This window comes from Scyliorhinus canicula, chromosome 2 (assembly GCF_902713615.1).
Source record: "Scyliorhinus canicula chromosome 2, sScyCan1.1, whole genome shotgun sequence".
Taxonomy (NCBI): domain Eukaryota; kingdom Metazoa; phylum Chordata; class Chondrichthyes; order Carcharhiniformes; family Scyliorhinidae; genus Scyliorhinus; species Scyliorhinus canicula.
The window spans coordinates 157,483,448-157,502,335 of NC_052147.1; the positions used below are offsets into that span (position 1 = coordinate 157,483,448).

The window sequence follows — 18,888 nt, forward strand, 5'->3', positions numbered from 1 at the left end:
TACGGAGCCGTGTCCGGGAGGGGTCGGTACGGAGCCGCGTCCGGGAGGGGTCGGTACGGAGCCGTGTCCGGGAGCGGTCGGTACGGAGCCGTGTCCGGGAGGGGTCGGTACGGAGCCGTGTCCGGGAGGGGTCGGTACGGAGCCGTGTCCGGGAGGGGTCGGTACGGAGCCGTGTCCGGGAGGGGGCGGTACGGAGCCGTGTCCGGGAGGGGTCGGTACGGAGCCGTGTCCGGGAGCGGTCGGTACGGAGCCGTGTCCGGGAGGGGTCGGTACGGAGCCGTGTCCGGGAGGGGTCGGTACGGAGCCGTGTCCGGGAGGGGTCGGTACGGAGCCGTGTCCGGGAGGGGTCGGTACGGAGCCGTGTCCGGGAGGGGGTCGGTACGGAGCCGCGTCCGGGAGGGGTCGGTACGGAGCCGCTTGTCCGGGATGGGTCGGTACGGAGCCGTGGTCCGGGAGCGGTCGGTACGGAAGCCGTGTCCGGGAGGGGTCGGTACCGGAGCCGTCGTCCGGGACAGCGGTCGGTACGAGCCGTGTCCGGGAAGGGGTCTCCGGTACGGGAGCCGTGTCCGGGACGGGGTCGGTTACGGAGCCGTGTCCGGGACGGGGTCGGGTACGGAGCCGTCGTCGGGAGGGATCGGTTCCGGAGCGTGTCAGGAGGGGCGGTACGGAGCCGTGTCCGGGGGATGGATCGGTACGGAGCCGTTGTCCGGATGGATCGGTACGGAGCCGTGTTCGGGAGGGGTCGGTACGGAGCCGGTCCGGAGGGATCGGTTACGGAGCGTGTCGGAGGGGTCGGTACGGAGCCGTGTCCGGAGGGGTCGGTACGGAGCCGTGTCCGGGAGGGGTCGGTACGGAGCCGTGTCCGGGAGGGGTCGGTACGGAGCCGTGTCCGGGAGGGGTCGGTACGGAGCCGTGTCCGGGAGGGATCGGTACGGAGCCGTGTCCGGGAGCGGTCGGTACGGAGCCGTGTCCGGGAGGGGTCGGTACGGAGCCGTGTCCGGGAGGGGTCGGTACGGAGCCGTGTCCGGGAGGGGTCCGGTACGGAGCCGTGTCCGGGAGGGGTCGGTACGGAGCCGTGTCCGGGAGCGGTCGGTACGGAGCCGTGTCCGGGAGGGGTCGGTACGGAGCCGTGTCCGGGAGGGGTCGGTACGGAGCCGTGTCCGGGAGGGGTCGGTACGGAGCCGTGTCCGGGAGGGGTCGGTACGGAGCCGTGTCCGGGAGGGGTCGGTACGGAGCCGTGTCCGGGAGGGGTCGGTACGGAGCCGTGTCCGGGAGGGGGCGGTACGGAGCCGTGTCCGGGAGGGGTCGGTACGGAGCCGTGTCCGGGAGGGGGCGGTACGGAGCCGTGTCCGGGAGGGGTCGGTACGGAGCCGTGTCCGGGAGGGGTCGGTACGGAGCCGTGTCCGGGAGGGATCGGTACGGAGCCGTGTCCGGGAGGGGTCGGTACGGAGCCGTGTCCGGGAGGGGTCGGTACGGAAGCCGTGTCCGGGAGGGGTCGGTACGGAGCCGTGTCCGGGAGCGGTCGGTACGGAGCCGTGTCCGGGAGGGGTCGGTACGGAGCCGTGTCCGGGAGGGGTCGGTACGGAGCCGTGTCCGGGAGGGGTCGGTACGGAGCCGTGTCCGGGAGGGGTCGGTACGGAGCCGTGTCCGGGAGGGGTCGGTACGGAGCCGTGTCCGGGAGGGGGCGGTACGGAGCCGTGTCCGGGAGGGGTCGGTAAGGAGCCGTGTCCGGGAGGGGGCGGTACGGAGCCGTGTCCGGGAGGGGTCGGTACGGAGCCGTGTCCGGGAGGGGTCGGTACGGAGCCGTGTCCGGGAGGGGTCGGTACGGAGCCGTGTCCGGGAGGGGTCGGTACGGAGCCGTGTCCGGGAGGGGTCGGTACGGAGCCGTGTCCGGGAGGGGTCGGTACGGAGCCGTGTCCGGGAGGGTCGGTACGGAGCCGTGTCCGGGAGGGGTCGGTACGGAGCCGTGTCCGGGAGGGGTCGGTACGGAGCCGTGTCCGGGAGGGGTCGGTACGGAGCCGTGTCCGGGAGGGGTCGGTACGGAGCCGTGTCCGGGATGGGGTCGGTACGGAGCCGTGTCCGGGAGGGGTCGGTACGGAGCCGTGTCCGGGAGGGGTCGGTACGGAGCCGTGTCCGGGAGGGGTCGGTACGGAGCCGTGTCCGGGAGGGGTCGGTACGGAGCCGTGTCCGGGAGGGGTCGGTACGGAGCCGTGTCCGGGAGGGGTCGGTACGGAGCCGTGTCCGGGAGGGGTCGGTACGGAGCCGTGTCCGGGAGGGGTCGGTACGGAGCCGTGTCCGGGAGGGGTCGGTACGGAGCCGTGTCCGGGAGGGGTCGGTACGGAGCCGTGTCCGGGAGGGGTCGGTACGGAGCCGTGTCCGGGAGGGGTCGGTACGGAGCCGTGTCCGGGAGGGGTCGGTACGGAGCCGTGTCCGGGAGGGGTCGGTACGGAGCCGTGTCCGGGAGGGGTCGGTACGGAGCCGTGTCCGGGAGGGGTCGGTACGGAGCCGTGTCCGGGAGGGGTCGGTACGGAGCCGTGTCCGGGAGGGGTCGGTACGGAGCCGTGTCCGGGAGGGGTCGGTACGGAGCCGTGTCCGGGAGGCGGTCGGTACGGAGCCGTGTCCGGGAGGGGTCGGTACGGAGCCGTGTCCGGGAGGGGTCGGTACGGAGCCGTGTCCGGGAGGGGTCGGTACGGAGCCGTGTCCGGGAGGGATCGGTACGGAGCCGTGTCCGGGAGGGGTCGGTACGGAGCCGTGTCCGGGAGGGGTCGGTACGGAGCCGTGTCCGGGAGGGGTCGGTACGGCGGCGTGTCCGGGAGCGGTCGGTACGGAGCCGTGTCCGGGAGGGGTCGGTACGGAGCCGTGTCCGGGAGGGGTCGGTACGGAGCCGTGTCCGGGAGGGTTAGGTACGGAGCCGTGTCCGGGAGGGGTCGGTACGGAGCCGTGTCCGGGAGGGGTCGGTACGGAGCCGTGTCCGGGAGGGGTCGGTACGGAGCCGTGTCCGGGAGGGGTCGGTACGGAGCCGTGTCCGGGAGGGGTCGGTACGGAGCCGTGTCCGGGAGGGGTCGGTACGGAGCCGTGTCCGGGAGGGGTCGGTACGGAGCCGTGTCCGGGAGGGGTCGGTACGGAGCCGTGTCCGGGAGCGGTCGGTACGGAGCCGTGTCCGGGAGCGGTCGGTACGGAGCCGTGTCCGGGAGGGGTCGGTACGGAGCCGTGTCCGGGAGGGGTCGGTACGGAGCCGTGTCCGGGAGGGGTCGGTACGGAGCCGTGTCCGGGAGCGGTCGGTACGGAGCCGTGTCCGGGAGGGGTCGGTACGGAGCCGTGTCCGGGAGGGGTCGGTACGGAGCCGTGTCCGGGAGGGGTCGGTACGGAGCCGTGTCCGGGAGGGGTCGGTACGAAGCCGTGTCCGGGAGGGGTCGGTACGGAGCCGTGTCCGGGAGGGGTCGGTACGGACCGTGTCCGGGAGGGGTCGGTACGGAGCCGTGTCCGGGAGGGGTCGGTACGGAGCCGTGTCCGGGAGGGGTCGGTACGGAGCCGTGTCCGGGAGGGGTCGGTACGGAGCCGTGTCCGGGAGGGGTCGGTACGGAGCCGTGTCCGGGAGGGGTCGGTACGGAGCCGTGTCCGGGAGGGGTCGGTACGGAGCCGTGTCCGGGAGGGGTCGGTACGGAGCCGTGTCCGGGAGGGGTCGGTATGGAGCCGTGTCCGGGAGGGATCGGTACGGAGCCGTGTCCGGGAGGGGTCGGTCGGTACGGAGCCGTGTCCGGGAGGGGTCGGTACGGAGCCGTGTCCGGGAGGGGTCGGTACGGAGCCGTGTCCGGGAGGGGTCGGTACGGAGCCGTGTCCGGGAGGGGTCGGTACGGAGCCGTGTCTGGGAGCGGTCGGTACGGAGCCGTGTCCGGGCTGTTGAGTGCTGAGCTCTGGGAGCAGTGGACACTGAGCTGTGAGAGGAATTTCCTGGAGCTTGGAAGCACACCCTCCTTTTGACTTGTCATGTGTCACAATGAGACTCTGAACGGAAAAAGGAAACCTCAATTTACAGCTATTCCTACCTTGGAAATCAATCACTGCAGCCGAGCTGTCAGGCAGCCTGTATTCCAGTATTATAGCTAGCAGCATGCACAACAAAGATGATTGAATCCGAATGGTTTACTGGAAAGTGATACGTACCCTTTTGAAAAACGGTATTGCATGGAATGGTAAAGCTATATGCTTGAGGTTGGGCCTGCCTTGAATGGCCCAGTGTTCTGTACGGTTACGTTTGTAGAAAAGTCTCTTTGAGTATTCCTATTCCCTGCTCCATCAGGACCATTTACATTATTAAAGAGTCCACCAGGAAATTAAGTCTGTCAAGTCCCTTTCTCTATATTCAATTTTAATAAGAAACTTCTGTTTTTGTTTTGTTTTAAATGTCTAAAAGCCTTTGCCAACTGAGTGTCACAGTGTGTTACTTGACCTTTGACTTTGATTTCATTTGATATCAATCTGTTCGAAGATATTAAATCTCTTCACTTCCTGAATACCACGTGACGTATTACTTGCATTTTCGTTTATGTTTTGGACAATTGAGAGCACACAGAATGTGTGCATGCAGATTTCTCAGCACCCCCCCCCCACCCCCTGCCAAGCGGATCTTCCCACTGTCCCTCGCTGCCTCCCCCTCCAGCATGTCAGTTCATTTGTGAACAATGGTCTTGCCCATCTGTGAGTGTATTGTGGGCGAATGCATCGACATCATGACCGAAATGAAAACCTGGCTGAGGGGTGATGGCACTTTTCCCTCTCATTGAGGTCTCCCTACCCGCGACATCTTCCACCACTCGGTCCGCCAAGACCATCATGGTGATAATGTGGCCCTTATCACCCACTACACCTTGGCCTCACTCTGTACTTTATTTTATAATTCATTCATGGCGCTGTGAGTGTCGCTGACTGGGCCAGTATTTATTACCCATCCCTCATTGCCCTTGAGAAGATGGTGGTGAACCACCTTTTTGAACCACTACAGTCCTTGTGGTGTAGGTACACCCACAGTGCTGTTAGGGAGGGAATTCCAAGACTTTAACCCAGCAACAGTGAAGGAACGATATATTTCCAAGTCAGGAAGGTAAATAACTATTAGTACAGTTCTGCTGCTGCTGATGGCCCACAGCTCCTCATGGAAGCTTAATCTTGAGTTGCTAGGTCTGTTTGAAGTCTATCCTGTTTAGCACAGTAGTAATGCCACACAACACAATGGAGGGTATCCTCAATGTGAAGATGGGACTTTGTCTCCACAAGGGCAGTGCGGTGGTCACTCATACTGATACTGTCATGGACAGATGCATCTGCAGCAGGCAGGTTGGTCAGGGTGAGGTCAAGTATGTTTTTCCCTCTTGTTGATTCCCTCACCATCTGCTGCAGTCCCAGTCTAGCAGCTACATCCTTTAGGACCCGGCCAGCTCTGTCTTTGGTAGTACTACCGAGCTTCTCTTGCTGATGGACATTGAAGTCCCCTGCCTAGAGTACTATTTGCACCCAATCCATCCTCAGTGCGTCCTCCAAATGGTGTTCAACATGGAGGTGCACTGATTCATCAGCTGATGGTGGCTGGTACATGGTAATCAGCAGGAGGTTTCCTTGCCCATGTTTGACCTGGTGCCATGAGACTTCATGGGGTCCTGAGTCAATGTTGAGGACTCATTCTGAGGCAACTCCCTCCCTGTGCTGTCACCTCTGCTGGATTGGTCCTGCCAGTGGAATAGAGGTGTCTGGAACATTTTCTTTGAGGTATGATTCCATGAGTATGACTATGTCAGACTATTTGCTTGACTAGTCTGTGCATCAGATCTCCAAATTCTGGCACATGATCCCTGATGTGAGTGAGGAGGACTTTGCAGGCTTGACAGGACTGAGTTTACCATTGTCGCTTCCGGTGCCTAGGTTGATGCCGGGTGGTCTGTCCGGTTACATTCCTTTTAGATTTTTTAGCGGTTTGATGCAACCATGGTCGGGATGGTAGCACAGTGGTTAGCATGGTTGCTTTACAGCTCCAGGGTCCCAGGTTCGATTCCCGCCTTTGGTCACTGTCTGTGCAGAGTTTGCACGTTCTCCCCGTGTCTGCGTGGGTTTCCTCCGGGTGCCCCGGTTTCCTCCACAGTCCAAAGTTGTGCAGGTTAGGTGGATTGGCCATGATAAATTACCCTTTGTGTCCAAAAAGGTTAGATGTGGTTTCGGGGATAGGGTGGAGATGTGGGGTTAGATCAGGTGATCTTTCCATGGGCCGGTGCAGACTCGATGGGGCGAATGGCCTCCTTCTGCACTGTAAATTCTATGATCTATGAATGGTTTGCTGGCTTATTTCAAAGGACAGTTAAGAGTCTCATTTAGGCCAGACCAGGTAAGGACGGCAGATAGTGAACCAGATGGGCTTTTATGACAATCGACAATGGTGGTCATCAGATTTTTAATTCTAGATTTTTATTGAATTCAAATATTACTATCTGCCATGGTGGGATTCGAACCCAGTTTCCCAGAGCGTTACCCTGGATCGCTGGATTACTAGTCCAGTGACAATATCACTACGCTCTTGCACCTTTGAGAATCTCACCTTGTTCCACCCTCTCACCTCCCTTTCAAAATCATCATTCTCTACACTCTTTGACTTATAAGAAGAATATTCTCACCGAGGTATCTTCACTTATTTCCTCCCTCATTATTTAAAAAATATATATAAGTACCCAATTCTTTTTTTTCAATTAAGGGGCAATTTTAGTGTGGCCAATCCATCTACCTTGCACATCTTTGTTTTGTGGAGGTAAGACTCACGCAGACACGGGGAGAATGTGCAAACTCCAGATGAACCGTGACACAGGGCAGGGATCGAACCTGGGTCCTCAGCTCCGTGGGGCAGCTGTGCGACCACTGCACTACCATTCCCCTGCTTCTTTCCTCCCTCAGTCTCTACACTGAACAATGTCTTATCCTTGAGGATTTCAACCTCCATCTCAACTCATCATTCTTTCTCCTCTCCAAAGTTCATTGCTTGTCCTGCTTTAATCTCTCCATGTAAACTCTCCAACCCATGTTCATGACCATCCCCTTGACCATGCCATCTGACATGTTCTTGCAACCCCCTATCATATCAATTACAGATAAGGCGATCCCCATCCACCCCCACCCCCGCCCCCTCTCCACCGCCACATTCCTCACCCCAAGTCTATCTCTTTCTGCATCCATTCCTGGACAGAACTCTCTTACAATTCACTGATAACTGCATGGCTCGCTTATAACCAGAACATTTCTGCAGCTACTCATTTGCTCAACCACACCCTCAACTCCACCTTTGAAGCCCCCGAGTCGCCAATAAAACCATAACTCTCTTGTCATCATGGTTGCTTCCCTCTGGTACGGCCTTCATCTCCGCTCCCTTAAATCCAAGCAGACTTGAAAGGATTTGTTGGACAGATGGTTAAACTGTTTAACTGGTTCAACTGGTTCACAACTGGTCTAACTGTTCACCACCAGATGTGAGTGGACCATATAAGCTCTGTGGGAACTTTGTCTTGTCTGTTAAAACTGCTCATTATTCCAAGCTCATCCTGGAATGTAGATTACTCCCAACCGCTTTTCTCTATTACATGCCATCTTCTTAACCCCCTCTCCCCCCGTCCCCTCCACCCTCCCCTCTGACAAGTGCAAGGAGCTCACTGATCTCTTTGTTAATAAGACTGTGGCCAACCACTCAGCTGCCAATACCATTTTCCTCCCATCCCCGAGATCAGCGGACTGGCGCAGCCATTCCCAGCACGGCAGTGTGCTTGGGATGGTGATTGGAGTGAGATTAAGGTGAGGGCTGACTGGTTTTACCGAGATACTGAGTGACTATATGATTTCCTGCTCATGTCTCAGAGAACAAATAGAGTTGGACAAAATGGATGCCAGCTGTGCTCCTGGTTCGTGTTTATCTCCAGTTGAAGTTGAAACTTGCAACAAATCCAGTATACCGTTGTGTAAGTTGCACTGCGATGGTGGGAACTGTGGCAGTTTACGACCAAAAACGCGGCGCAAAATAGCCACCGATTCCCCGTCTGATGGGGACTAGCAGGCACGCAGCGTAGAGCACCCAGGTCGAGCTGCGGATGTGGCCAGAGAATTGCCGGGTCTGTGACCGCGCATTCACACAGTGGTGGCCTGCAGCGGCCACGCCGTGCAACATGGCACCGGCTGTGTGCGGATCCGGCCTGCCAAATAGTGGCCCCCTTTGGCTAGGCTCGCCACCCCCCGGATCACCTCCCACCAGTGCCGCCAGCCCCTGCCAAAGCCCCCCCGCCTGCGGATCGCCCCCCCCCCCCCCCTCCCCGACTATGGCGTTGATATACTTTGTCCGCAGCCACCATGCCGAGTTCCCGAAACAAAATACTACAAGCGACCGACGCCATAGGGAAATTGGCCCATCGGGGGCGGGCGGGGCCTCAGGTAACGTCCTGAGGCCGTCCCAATGGCATGCGGCGTACCCCTAGAGTACGCCATTTTGGAGGGGGGGTGGAGCATCGCAAAAGCGCCGCCGCCCCTGATTTCGGCACCAATGTGGATTCGCCGGCCAATCGACGAATGCGATTTCGGAGTCGGAGACTGGAGAATCCCGTCCATGATCTGTTCAAAAGGTGTGATTGAGCTCCCCTCCTTTTCTTGTGAGTCAAGACAATGTACTGTTAAGCTGTGCAAACAAGCAGCTCCTAATTCTGGTCCCTATTTGGGAAGGAGTTGGTGATCACAGCCAAGGGAGTTGTTGTGGATTGTTGCAATTAACCTTGGAGACTTGGGATTAGGAATGGCCGAAGGACAGCTCCTGATCCCAATCCAGTCACCACTGCCCGAATTGTAGGTGCTGGATTGGGACAGCATTGGATATCTCTTGTCACATCCTGGCCCACCCCACCTCTCACTGTATAAGTCAGGTTACAAAATGGGGAACAAGCACTTAGACTAGGTGTCAGATAATGTTCTCTCCTGGAGAATGATGCCTTGTATGAGGCTGCACCTGTGGGAAAGGGTGAGGAGGGCAAACTATACAGTGAATTTTCTCAATCCTTTCATCTTCTCTTCACTTTTGCTCTTCCTTTCCCCTCCTCACATACTTTCTCTTCTTGCTTTACTTCCTTCTCCACTCTTTTCCCCTTTCTCTCTTCCCTACCACTTTCTTCTTCCTCATTACTTGTCCCTCATTCTCTCCATCTCACTTCTCCTTTCCCACCCTATCTCTCACTCTTCCCTTTTTTTCTCCCTCTCTTCCTCACTTTCCTCCTCTTCCCTTTCTGTTCAATCCACCCCAGCCCCCCAATCCTCTGTCCTCCTCTCAGGTGAGCCATTGATCCAAGGACCCCGCCGGCCCCTCTGATTTGGACTTGTTTGTTGTTACCTGTACCGAGGTATTTTTCTGCATGCAGTTCAAAAAGATCATTTGTACATTAAAAGAAAATACGTAATATGGCAACTTAAAGTACACAATGTAAATACATGGACACCGGCATCAGGTGAAGCATTCAGGAGTGTAGTATTAGTCAGGTCAGTCCATAAGCGGGTTGTTTAGAAGTCTGATAACAGTGGGGAAGAAGCTGTTTTTGAATCTGTCCGTGCGTGTTCTCAGACTTCTGTATCTCCTGCCCGATGGGAGAAGTTGGAAGAGTGATGGATGTTGAAATGTCGAATGGATGTATAAGATCTCATTGCATTATTTGGAGGAGGGGCAGGGTTGTCCTCGGTGTCCTAGTTGATATTTATCTCTCAACCAACAACACTAAAATCATCACAGATTGTCTGGACGTTCTGTTTATGGGAGCTTCCGATGCATAAATTAGTTCCCAATGTTCTGTGTGGCAACAGCGATATTTAAAAAAATGATTTACGGGATGTGGCCGTCACTGGTTCGGCCAGCATTTATTGTGCATCCTAGTTGGCAACACTTTATAAGTACTTTGGCTTTAAAAGGCTTTGGGACGTCTGAGATTGTGAAAGGTCTAATATAAATCTGAGACATATCTTTCCTTTGCTCTCTTTCCCCTTCCCTGCTCATCCAAATCCCCGAATCTCCCTTCCCTCCAACCACTTGCTTTTCCCTGATTTCTTGCTCCGATGTTATCCAGCTATTATTTCTTTCATTCTGTGATAATGGATTCAAGCTTTTGTGTATAATTTCAGATCCATCCACAGATGATTAAACCCATCCACTGGATACTTGTGGAAGTGATGAATGTTCCTGCACTGTGGAATCTAGATCTTCTGCCCTTGGTCCCTCACCATCCCTCCCCCAATGTCTTTCGGTCAGCCCTCTAACCAAGCTCCCTCCTATCAGCATGACCGTCCTGATGATGGACCCCACCCAAAATCTTAACTCCCCTTTTTTCTTTCTGACAGAACCCCTGTGAAGTTTCAACATTTAATATACCACCTTTGCTTTTCCAGTTTCTCATTTTCTCTCCATCCCAGTTCTATTTGTTTGCTCCTGGGAATGTTAGGGATTTCCATTGTTTGACTCACGGTGGGCCTCTATTCGAGGTTCCACGCTGTCTGACCTGCCGATTGACCTGATGTGATTATTCTGTTTTTTTGCAGTCGGATGTAGTACACCAGAGTGTGTTTGAGCTGATCCACACAGATGACCGGGCAATGTTTCGTCATCAGCTACACTGGGCCCTGAATCCACCTGCCTGCCAGGAAGTCAATCCTCGAGCAGACAGTGAGTTGTCAACTGATTGGGTGCCTTTACATCAAAGTGCTATCAGTAGCCAAAAGTATTCCATCATGTCAAATCAAGCACGCTGAGAATAGTAACAAAATGCACTTGACCAATGAATCGAATCACGGAATGGATACAGCACAAAAGGAGGCCATTCCGCATATTGTGTTCATGCCAGCTGTCTATTAAATTAACACAGCTGGCCCCACTCTCTCCCTGTAGCCCAGCACATATTTTCTTCTCAGATATTTATCCAATTCACTATTGAACACCAAGATTGAACCCACCTCCACCACATTCACATTCCAGAACCTCGCCACTCTCTGTGAACCTGCCTCCACCACACTCTCAGACAGTACATTCCAGATCCTAACCACTTGCTGTGTGAATCTGTCTCCACCACACACACAGACAGTACATTCCAGATCCTAACCACTCACTGTGAATCTGTCTCCACCACACTCACAGACAGTACATTCCAGATCCTAACCACTCACTGTGAATCTGTCTCCACCACACTCTCAGACAGTACATTCCAGATCTTAACCACTCACTGTGTGAATCTGTCTCCACCACACTCTCAGACAGTACATTCCAGATCTTAACCACTCACTGTGTGAATCTGTCTCCACCACACTCTCAGACAGTACATTCCAGATCCTAACCACTCACTGTGAATCTGTCTCCACCACACTCTCAGACAGTACATTCCAGATCTTAACCACTCACTGTGTGAATCTGTCTCCACCACACTCTCAGACAGTACATTCCAGACCCTTACCACTCGCTGTGCGAATCTGTCTCCACCACACTCTCGGACAGTGCATTCCAGATCTTAACCACTCGCTGTGTGAACCTGACTCCACCACACTCACAGACAGTTCATTCCAGATCCTAACCACTCGCTGTGTGAACCTGTCTCCACCACACTCACAGACAGTTCATTCCAGACCCTAACCACTCGCTGTGTGAATCTGCCTCCACCACACTCACAGACAGTTCATTCCAGATCCTAACCACTCGCTGTGTGAATCTGTCTCCACCACACTCCCAGACAGTACATTCCAGATCCTAACCACTCGCTGTGTGAATCTGTCTCCACCACACTAACAGACAGTACATTCCAGATCCTAACCACTCGCTGTGTGAATCTGTCTCCACCACACTCTCAGACAGTAGATTCCAGACCCTAACCACTCGCTGTGTGAATCTGTCCCCACCACACTCACAGACAGTACATTCCAGATCCTAACCACTCGCTGTGTGAATCTGTCCCCACCGCAATCACAGAGAGTGCATTCCAGATCCCAACCACTTACTGTGTAAATAGATATTCCTCATGTCTCCATTATTTTTTGACCATTCATCTTGAGTTGGTGCCCTCTGGTTGTGGACCCTTCCACCAATGGGAACAGTTTCTCTCCATCTGCTCTGTGCAGATCGGACAGGTTTTGAGCGCTTCTATCAAATCTCCTCTCAATCTCTTTTCCAAGGGTAACACGTCCAGCTGCTCCAATCTATAAATTCATGATGTAGCAATTCAGTCAGGTAAAAATATTTGCTGTCCATTCTTGGATGTGGACGTCACTGTAAAAGCCAGAAAATGTAGCCCATCCTTAATTGTTCTTGAAAAGATGGTGAACCACTGCAATCAGTGAGGTGTAGGTATACCCACTGTGCTGCTGGGAAGGCAGTTCCAGGCATTTGACCAATTACAGTGAAGCAACAGTGATATATTTCCCAACCAGAATTGTGGGTGGCTTCGTAGGGAACTTTCAGGTGGTGGTGTTCCCAGGTATCTGCTGCCTTTGTGCTTCTAGACAGTAGTGTTGTGGGTTCGGAAGGTGCTGTCTAAGGATCTTGAGTGAATTCCTGCAGTGTATCTTGTAGATGGTGCACATGACTGCTATTATGCACTAATACTGGCCAGAGTGAATGCTGAAGGTTGGTGATGGGCATTCGATCAAGCGGGCTGCTTTGTTCTCGATTGCGTTGAGCTTTTCTTTTTTTTTAAATAAATATTTTATTGAGGTATTTTTGCTGAGGTATTGGGGCTGGTTTAGCTCACTGAGCTAAATCGCTGGCTTTTAAAGCAGACCAAGCAGGCCAGCAGCACGGTTCAATTCCCCTACCAGCCTCCCCGGACAGGTGCCGGAATGTGGCGACTAGGGGCTTTTCACAGTAACTTCATTGAAGCCTACTCGTGGCAATAAGCGATTTTCATTTCATTTCATTCATTTTGGTATTGTAACAACAAAATAAACAATGTACATGAAACTATAAACATAGTGCAAAAGCCGTCTCCCTTCCTTACAGGTCTCACCTTTATTAACCCCCTACTCTAAGCTAAACTAACCCCACCCCCTTCTGCTGACGATTAATTTTCCGTGAAGAAGTCGACGAACGGCTGCCACCTCCAAGCGAACCCGAACAGTGACCCTCTCAGGGCGAACTTGATTTTCTCCAAATAGCGAAAGCTAGCCATGTCGAATAGCCAGGTCCCTGACTTTGGGGCTTAGAGTCCCTCCAAGCGAATAGTATCCGTCTCCGGGCTACCAGGGAAGCAAAGGCCCGAACAGCTGCCTCTTTCTCCTCCTGGATTCCCGGGTCTTCCGACACCCCCGAAAATTGCCAACTCTGGACACAGCGCCACTCTTGTCTTTAACACCGTGGACATGACATCTGCAAACCCCTGCCAAAATCCCCTGAGCTTTGGACATGCCCAGAACATGTGGACATGGTTCGCTGGTCCTCCCGCACATTTTGCGCATTTTCCACCCCAAAGAATCTGCTCATCCGGGCCACTGTCATGTGAGCCCGGTGAACAACCTTAAATTGTATCAGGCTGAGCCTGGCACATGTTGCAGACGCGTTGACTCTACTCAACACGTCCGCCCATAGACCATCCTGTATCTCACCTCCCAGCTTCTCCTCCCACTTGCGCTTCAGCTCCTCGGTCTGTGTCTCCTCTGACCCCATAAGTTCCTTGTAAATATCTGAGACACTCCCTTCTCCTACCCACCCCCTGGAAACTACCCTGTCCTGAATCACCCTTAGCAGTAGGAACGGGAAGGTTGACTCCTGTTTACATAGGAAGTCCCGTACCTGCAGATACCTGGGGCGAAATTTTCCGACCCCCAGCAAGGTCGGAGAATCACCTGGGGGCGCATAAAATCCCGCCCCCGCCGCTGCAGAGATTCTCCGCCACCCGGGAAGTGGCGGTGGCGGGAATCTCGCCCCGCCGATCGGAGAGGCCCCTGCGGCGATTCTCCGGCCCGGATGGGCCGAGGTCCCGCCACTGGGAGGCCTCTCCCGCCGCCGGGGTTTAAACCACCTCTGGAACGGCGGGCTCAGCGGCGCGAGCAGGCCCCCGGGGTCCTGGGGGGGCGGGGGGCGATCGGACCCCGGGGGGTGCCCCCACGGTGGCCTGGCCCGCAATCGGGGCCCCCCGATCAGGGGCCGGGCCAGTGCCGTGGCTGCACTATGTTCCTCCGCGACCGCCACGGCCTCCACCATGGCGGAGGCGGAAGGGAACACCACATCGCGCATGCGCCGGCAGTGACGTCAGCGGCCAGCTGCCGCTGACGTCACTGCCGGCGCATGCGCGGACCGGCGAAAGCCTTTCGGCCAGCCCCGCTGCCGGGGGCGCAGGCTTTTTGCGCCAGTCTTCTGGTGCAAACCGCACCGGCGCGGGGCTGGCCCCCAAAGGTGGGGAGAATTCCCCACCTTTGGGGACGCGCGACCCCTGAGTGGTTGGCGCCACTCCCCTACTCCGGGACCCTCCGTCACGCCGGGTAGGGGAGAATACCGCCCCTGATTTTGTTTTCCCTCACCAACCCCAACTTCTCCTCCAGCACCATCATACTCAGAAGGCTCCCCTCTAAAAACATATCCCCCATCCTCTCAATCCCTGCTCTCCGCCATATCTGGAAACCCCCATCCGTACTTCCCAGGGCAAACCGGTTATTATTACAGATTGGGGACCAGACTGATTCTCCCTCTGCTCTCACATGTCTCCTCCATTGACCCCAGACTCTCAGGGCCGCCACCACGGGGCTGGTGGAGTACCGTGCTGGCGGGAATGGCAGAGGCGCCATTACCAACGCCCCCAGACTGGTGCCCTTGCATGAAGCTGCATCCTGACGCTCCCATGCCGATCCCTCCGCCACCACCCACTTCCTGATCATGGCTATATTCGCCGCCCAGTAATAGTTACTAAAATTTGTCAGCACCAGCCCGCCATCTCCCCAACTCTGCTCAATCATTACCTTCCTTACTCGTGGGGTCTTGCCCGCCCAAACGAAGCCAGTGATCACTTTGTTGACACGTTTGAAAAAGGACCACGGAATAAAGATTGGGAGACACTGAAATACAAACAGGAATTTTGGGAGGGCCGTCATCTTCACCGTTTTCACCCTCCCAGCCAGTGACAACGGAATCGCGTCCCACCTCCGAAATTCGTCCTTCCTTTGGTCTACTAGCCGGGCCAGATTTTATTTATGCAGCCGGTCCCATTCCCGCGCCACTTGAATGCCTAGGTACCTAAAGCTTCCCCCTACTAACCTAAATAGCAGCTCCTCCAATCGCCTCTCCTGTCTCCTTGCCTGGACCACAAACATCTCACTTTTCCCCATATTTAGCTTATACCCCGAAAACCGGCCAAATTCCCCTAGAATCCTATTGATTTCTTCCATCCCCTCTAATGGTCCGATACATACAGAAGCAGGTCATCTGCATAGAGCGAGACTCTGTGCTCCACACACACACACACACACACACACACCCCGCCCCCCTGATCAGCCCCTTCCACCCCCTTGATGCTCTCCGAGCAATTGCCAACAGCTCTATAGCTAGCGCAAACAACAGTAGGGAGAGGGGGCATCCTTGTCTCGTCCCCCGGTGCAGTCTAAAATAGTCCGATGTTGTCCTAGTCGTCCGTACACTTGCCACAGGAGCCTGATACAACAACCTGACCCAGTCAATAAAGTCCCGCTTAAATCCGAACCGTCCCAGTACCTCCCACAGATAATCCATTCTACCCAATCAAAAGTCTTTTCTACATCCATTGTAATCACTACCTCCACCTCCCTACCTTCCGGGGGCATCATGATCACGTTTAACAACCTTCTTACATTGGCCACCAACTGCCTACCCTTAACAAACCCCGTCTGGTTCTCCCCAATAACGTCCGGAACGCAATCCTCAATCCTGAAGGACAAAACTTTGGCCAGCAGTTTGGCATCCACATTCAACAGGAATATTGGCCTGTCGGACCCACACAGCTCTGGGAACTTGTCCTGCTTCAGAATCAGTGAAATCGTGGCCTGTGACATCGTCGGGGGCAGCACCCCTCTTTCCCTTGCCTCATTGAACAGCCTCATCAACACCGGCCCCAATATCCCAGAGAACTTTTTATAGAACTCCACTGGGTACCCGTCCAGCCCCGGGGCTTTACCCGCCTGCATGACCTTCAGACCCTCCACTATCTCTTCCAACCCGATCGGGGCCCCCAGCCCTTCTACCAGCTCTCTGTCCACCTTTGGGAAATTCAGCCCCTCCAAGAAGTGCCTCATTCCCTTTGGCCCCGTAGGGGGTTCCGGCCTATTCAGCCTACTGTAGAAATCCCTACACCTTATTCACCCCTGCTGAATATCCAACCAGGTTCCCATCTCCGTCATTTACTTTCCCTATCTCCCTGGCTGCCTCCCTCTTTCTAAGCTGTTGTGCAAGGGTTCTGCTGTCCTTCTCTCCATACTCATAGATCACCCCCCTCACCTTTCTCAGCTGCTCCACCGCCCTCCCTGTGGTTAAGCTGAATTCCGCCTGTAGCCTCCGCCGTTCCCTTAAAAGCCCTGCCTCTGGGGTCTGTGCATATCTCCTATCAACCTGTGGTATCTCCTTAATCAGTAGGTCCATCTCTGTCCTGTCCACCTTCTCCTTATGGACCCTTATCGAGATCAGATCCCATCTGACCACCGCCTTCAGTGCTTCCCAGACCATCGCTGCTGAAATTTCCCCCATGTCGTTAACCTGCAGGTAGTTCTGAATACATTTCCTCAGCCGCTCGCACACCCCTTCGGCAGCCAAAAGACCCACATCCAACCTCCAGTGCGGGCGCTGGTTAGTGTCTTTACTAACCTGCAGGTCAACCCAGTGCAGAGCATAGCCTGAGATTGTGATCGCCGAGTACTCCGTGTCCGCCCCCCCCCCCCCCCCCCCCCCCCCCCCCCCGCCCCGCCAGTAAGGCCCTGCTCAAAATAGAGAAATCGATCCGGGAGTACACTTTATGCACATGTGAGTAGAAGGAGAACTCCTTCACCCTCGGCTGCCCAAATCTCCATGGATCCAAACCCCCCCCCCCCCCCAATCTGCCAGGGTCAATAACTGTGATTAAGTCCCATCCCATGATCAACTTGTGCGAATCCAGGTCCGGTATCTTCCCCAGCATCCTCTTTATAAGCTCCACATCATCCCAATTTGATGCATACGCATTTACTAATACCACCTGCACCCTCTCCAGTTTCCCACTGACCATAATGTACCGACCTCCCACATCCGAAACTATTCCCCATCCCTCAGCAGCTTCTCAAATATGTCTGTGATGTATGCCCCAGCGTCCGCTCCTTTGGATCCCTCCGGAGCCCAACGATTCTCCAGTTCTGCCGGCGGGTCCTATTCTCCTCCACCTTCTCCAGAAGCTTCTTCTGCTGGTCTCTCAGCATCCCCACCTCCAACTCCACCGCAGTTTGATGTTCCTCCTGCTCAGCCAGCGCCTTCTCTACCTTCTGGATCGCCCGATCTTGGGCGTCCAATCTAAGCTCCAGCCGCTCAATTGACTCTTTTATCGGGTCCAAGCAGTCCCGTTTCCGCTTAGCAAAGCCTTCCTGAATAACTTGCATCAGCTGCTCCGTTGACCGCTGGGTCGACAAACCAGAGGTCCGGTCCTCCGCCATGCTGTCTCCCACTGCAGCTTCAGCCCAAGCCTTCTCTGTCTTTCTGTTTCTGCCTTTACGAGCACTTCTCGTCCTTCTTTCTACGCACCGCTGTGGGAATTCAGTACACAATTGCTTCTGTCATCAGTTTTACAATTCAAGTCTCGTAGAAAATTGGGGGAAAAGGTCAAAAGTCTGACCAGAGCGGGAGCCACCAAATGTGCGACTTACTCCTTCATAACCACCACCGGAAGTCCGTGTTGAGCTTTTCTGAGTGGTCAGTTCAATGTGGGGAATGGGAAAATTGCAATTGGATTCAGGGCCTATAAACTAGGGAGATAAATCATTCAGCTGTGATTATCTTCTGTTACCATGTTTGTGTGTGAGGTGAGGACACAATCTGATTTGGCTGTGATGCCTTCTACACAACAACAGAAACTTGATACTTAGCCATGTGAGGAGATATCAGGGCAGGAGTCCAAAAAAGTCATCATAAATGTGTTAAAAGAGGTGGAGAGGCTCTGGGAGGGAATTCTAGATCTCCGGGCCCGGCAGCTGATGGCATAGCCACCAATGCTGGAGTGATTAAAATCGGGCTTGGTAAAGAGACTAGAATTGGAGGTGTGCAGAGATCTCGGAGAGTTGTGGAGTTGGAGGAGGTTACAGAGATAGGGAGAGGGACCATGAAGGGATTTGAAAATGAGAATGAGAATTTTTAATTTGCATCCTGTGTAGTTACTGAGCACAGCGGTGATGAGTGAGTGGGTTTTGGTTCGCGTTGCCATTTGTGCAGCAGAATGTTGAAAGAGCCGAGGTTTATTTAGGGATTGATGGATCCGGTGCTGTGGGATTCGGGGATTGATGGAGCTGGTGCTGAGGGATTCGGGGATTGATAGAGCCGGTGCTGAGGGATTTGGGGATTGATGGAGCCGGTGCTGAGGGATTCGGGGATTGATGGAGCCGGTGCTGTGGTATTCGGGGATTGATGGAGCCGGTGCTGAGGGATTCGGGGATTGATGGAGCCGGTGCTGAGGGATTCGGGGATTGATGGAGCCGGTGCTGTGGGATTCGGGGATTGATGGAGCCGGGGCTGAGGGATTCGGGGATTGATGGAGCCGGTGCTGAGGTGATTTGGGGATTGATGGATCCAATGCTGTGGGATTTGGGGATTGATGGATCCGGTGCTGAGGGATTTGGGGATTGATGGATCCAATGCTGTGGGATTTGTAGATTGATGGAGCCGGT

General features: G+C 55.2%; 1 protein-coding gene across 2 annotated transcripts in view; it reads left to right on the forward strand.

The window, feature by feature from the left end:
- ahr2 (aryl hydrocarbon receptor 2) overlaps positions 1–18,888 on the forward strand; it is a 245,961-nt gene that overhangs the window by 206,953 nt on the left and 20,120 nt on the right. For both annotated transcript variants that reach the window (XM_038788090.1, XM_038788095.1), the window contains exon 5: positions 10,588–10,711. In XM_038788090.1, coding sequence (XP_038644018.1) covers positions 10,588–10,711 — 124 coding nt within the window. The remainder of the gene's footprint in view (positions 1–10,587; positions 10,712–18,888) is intronic.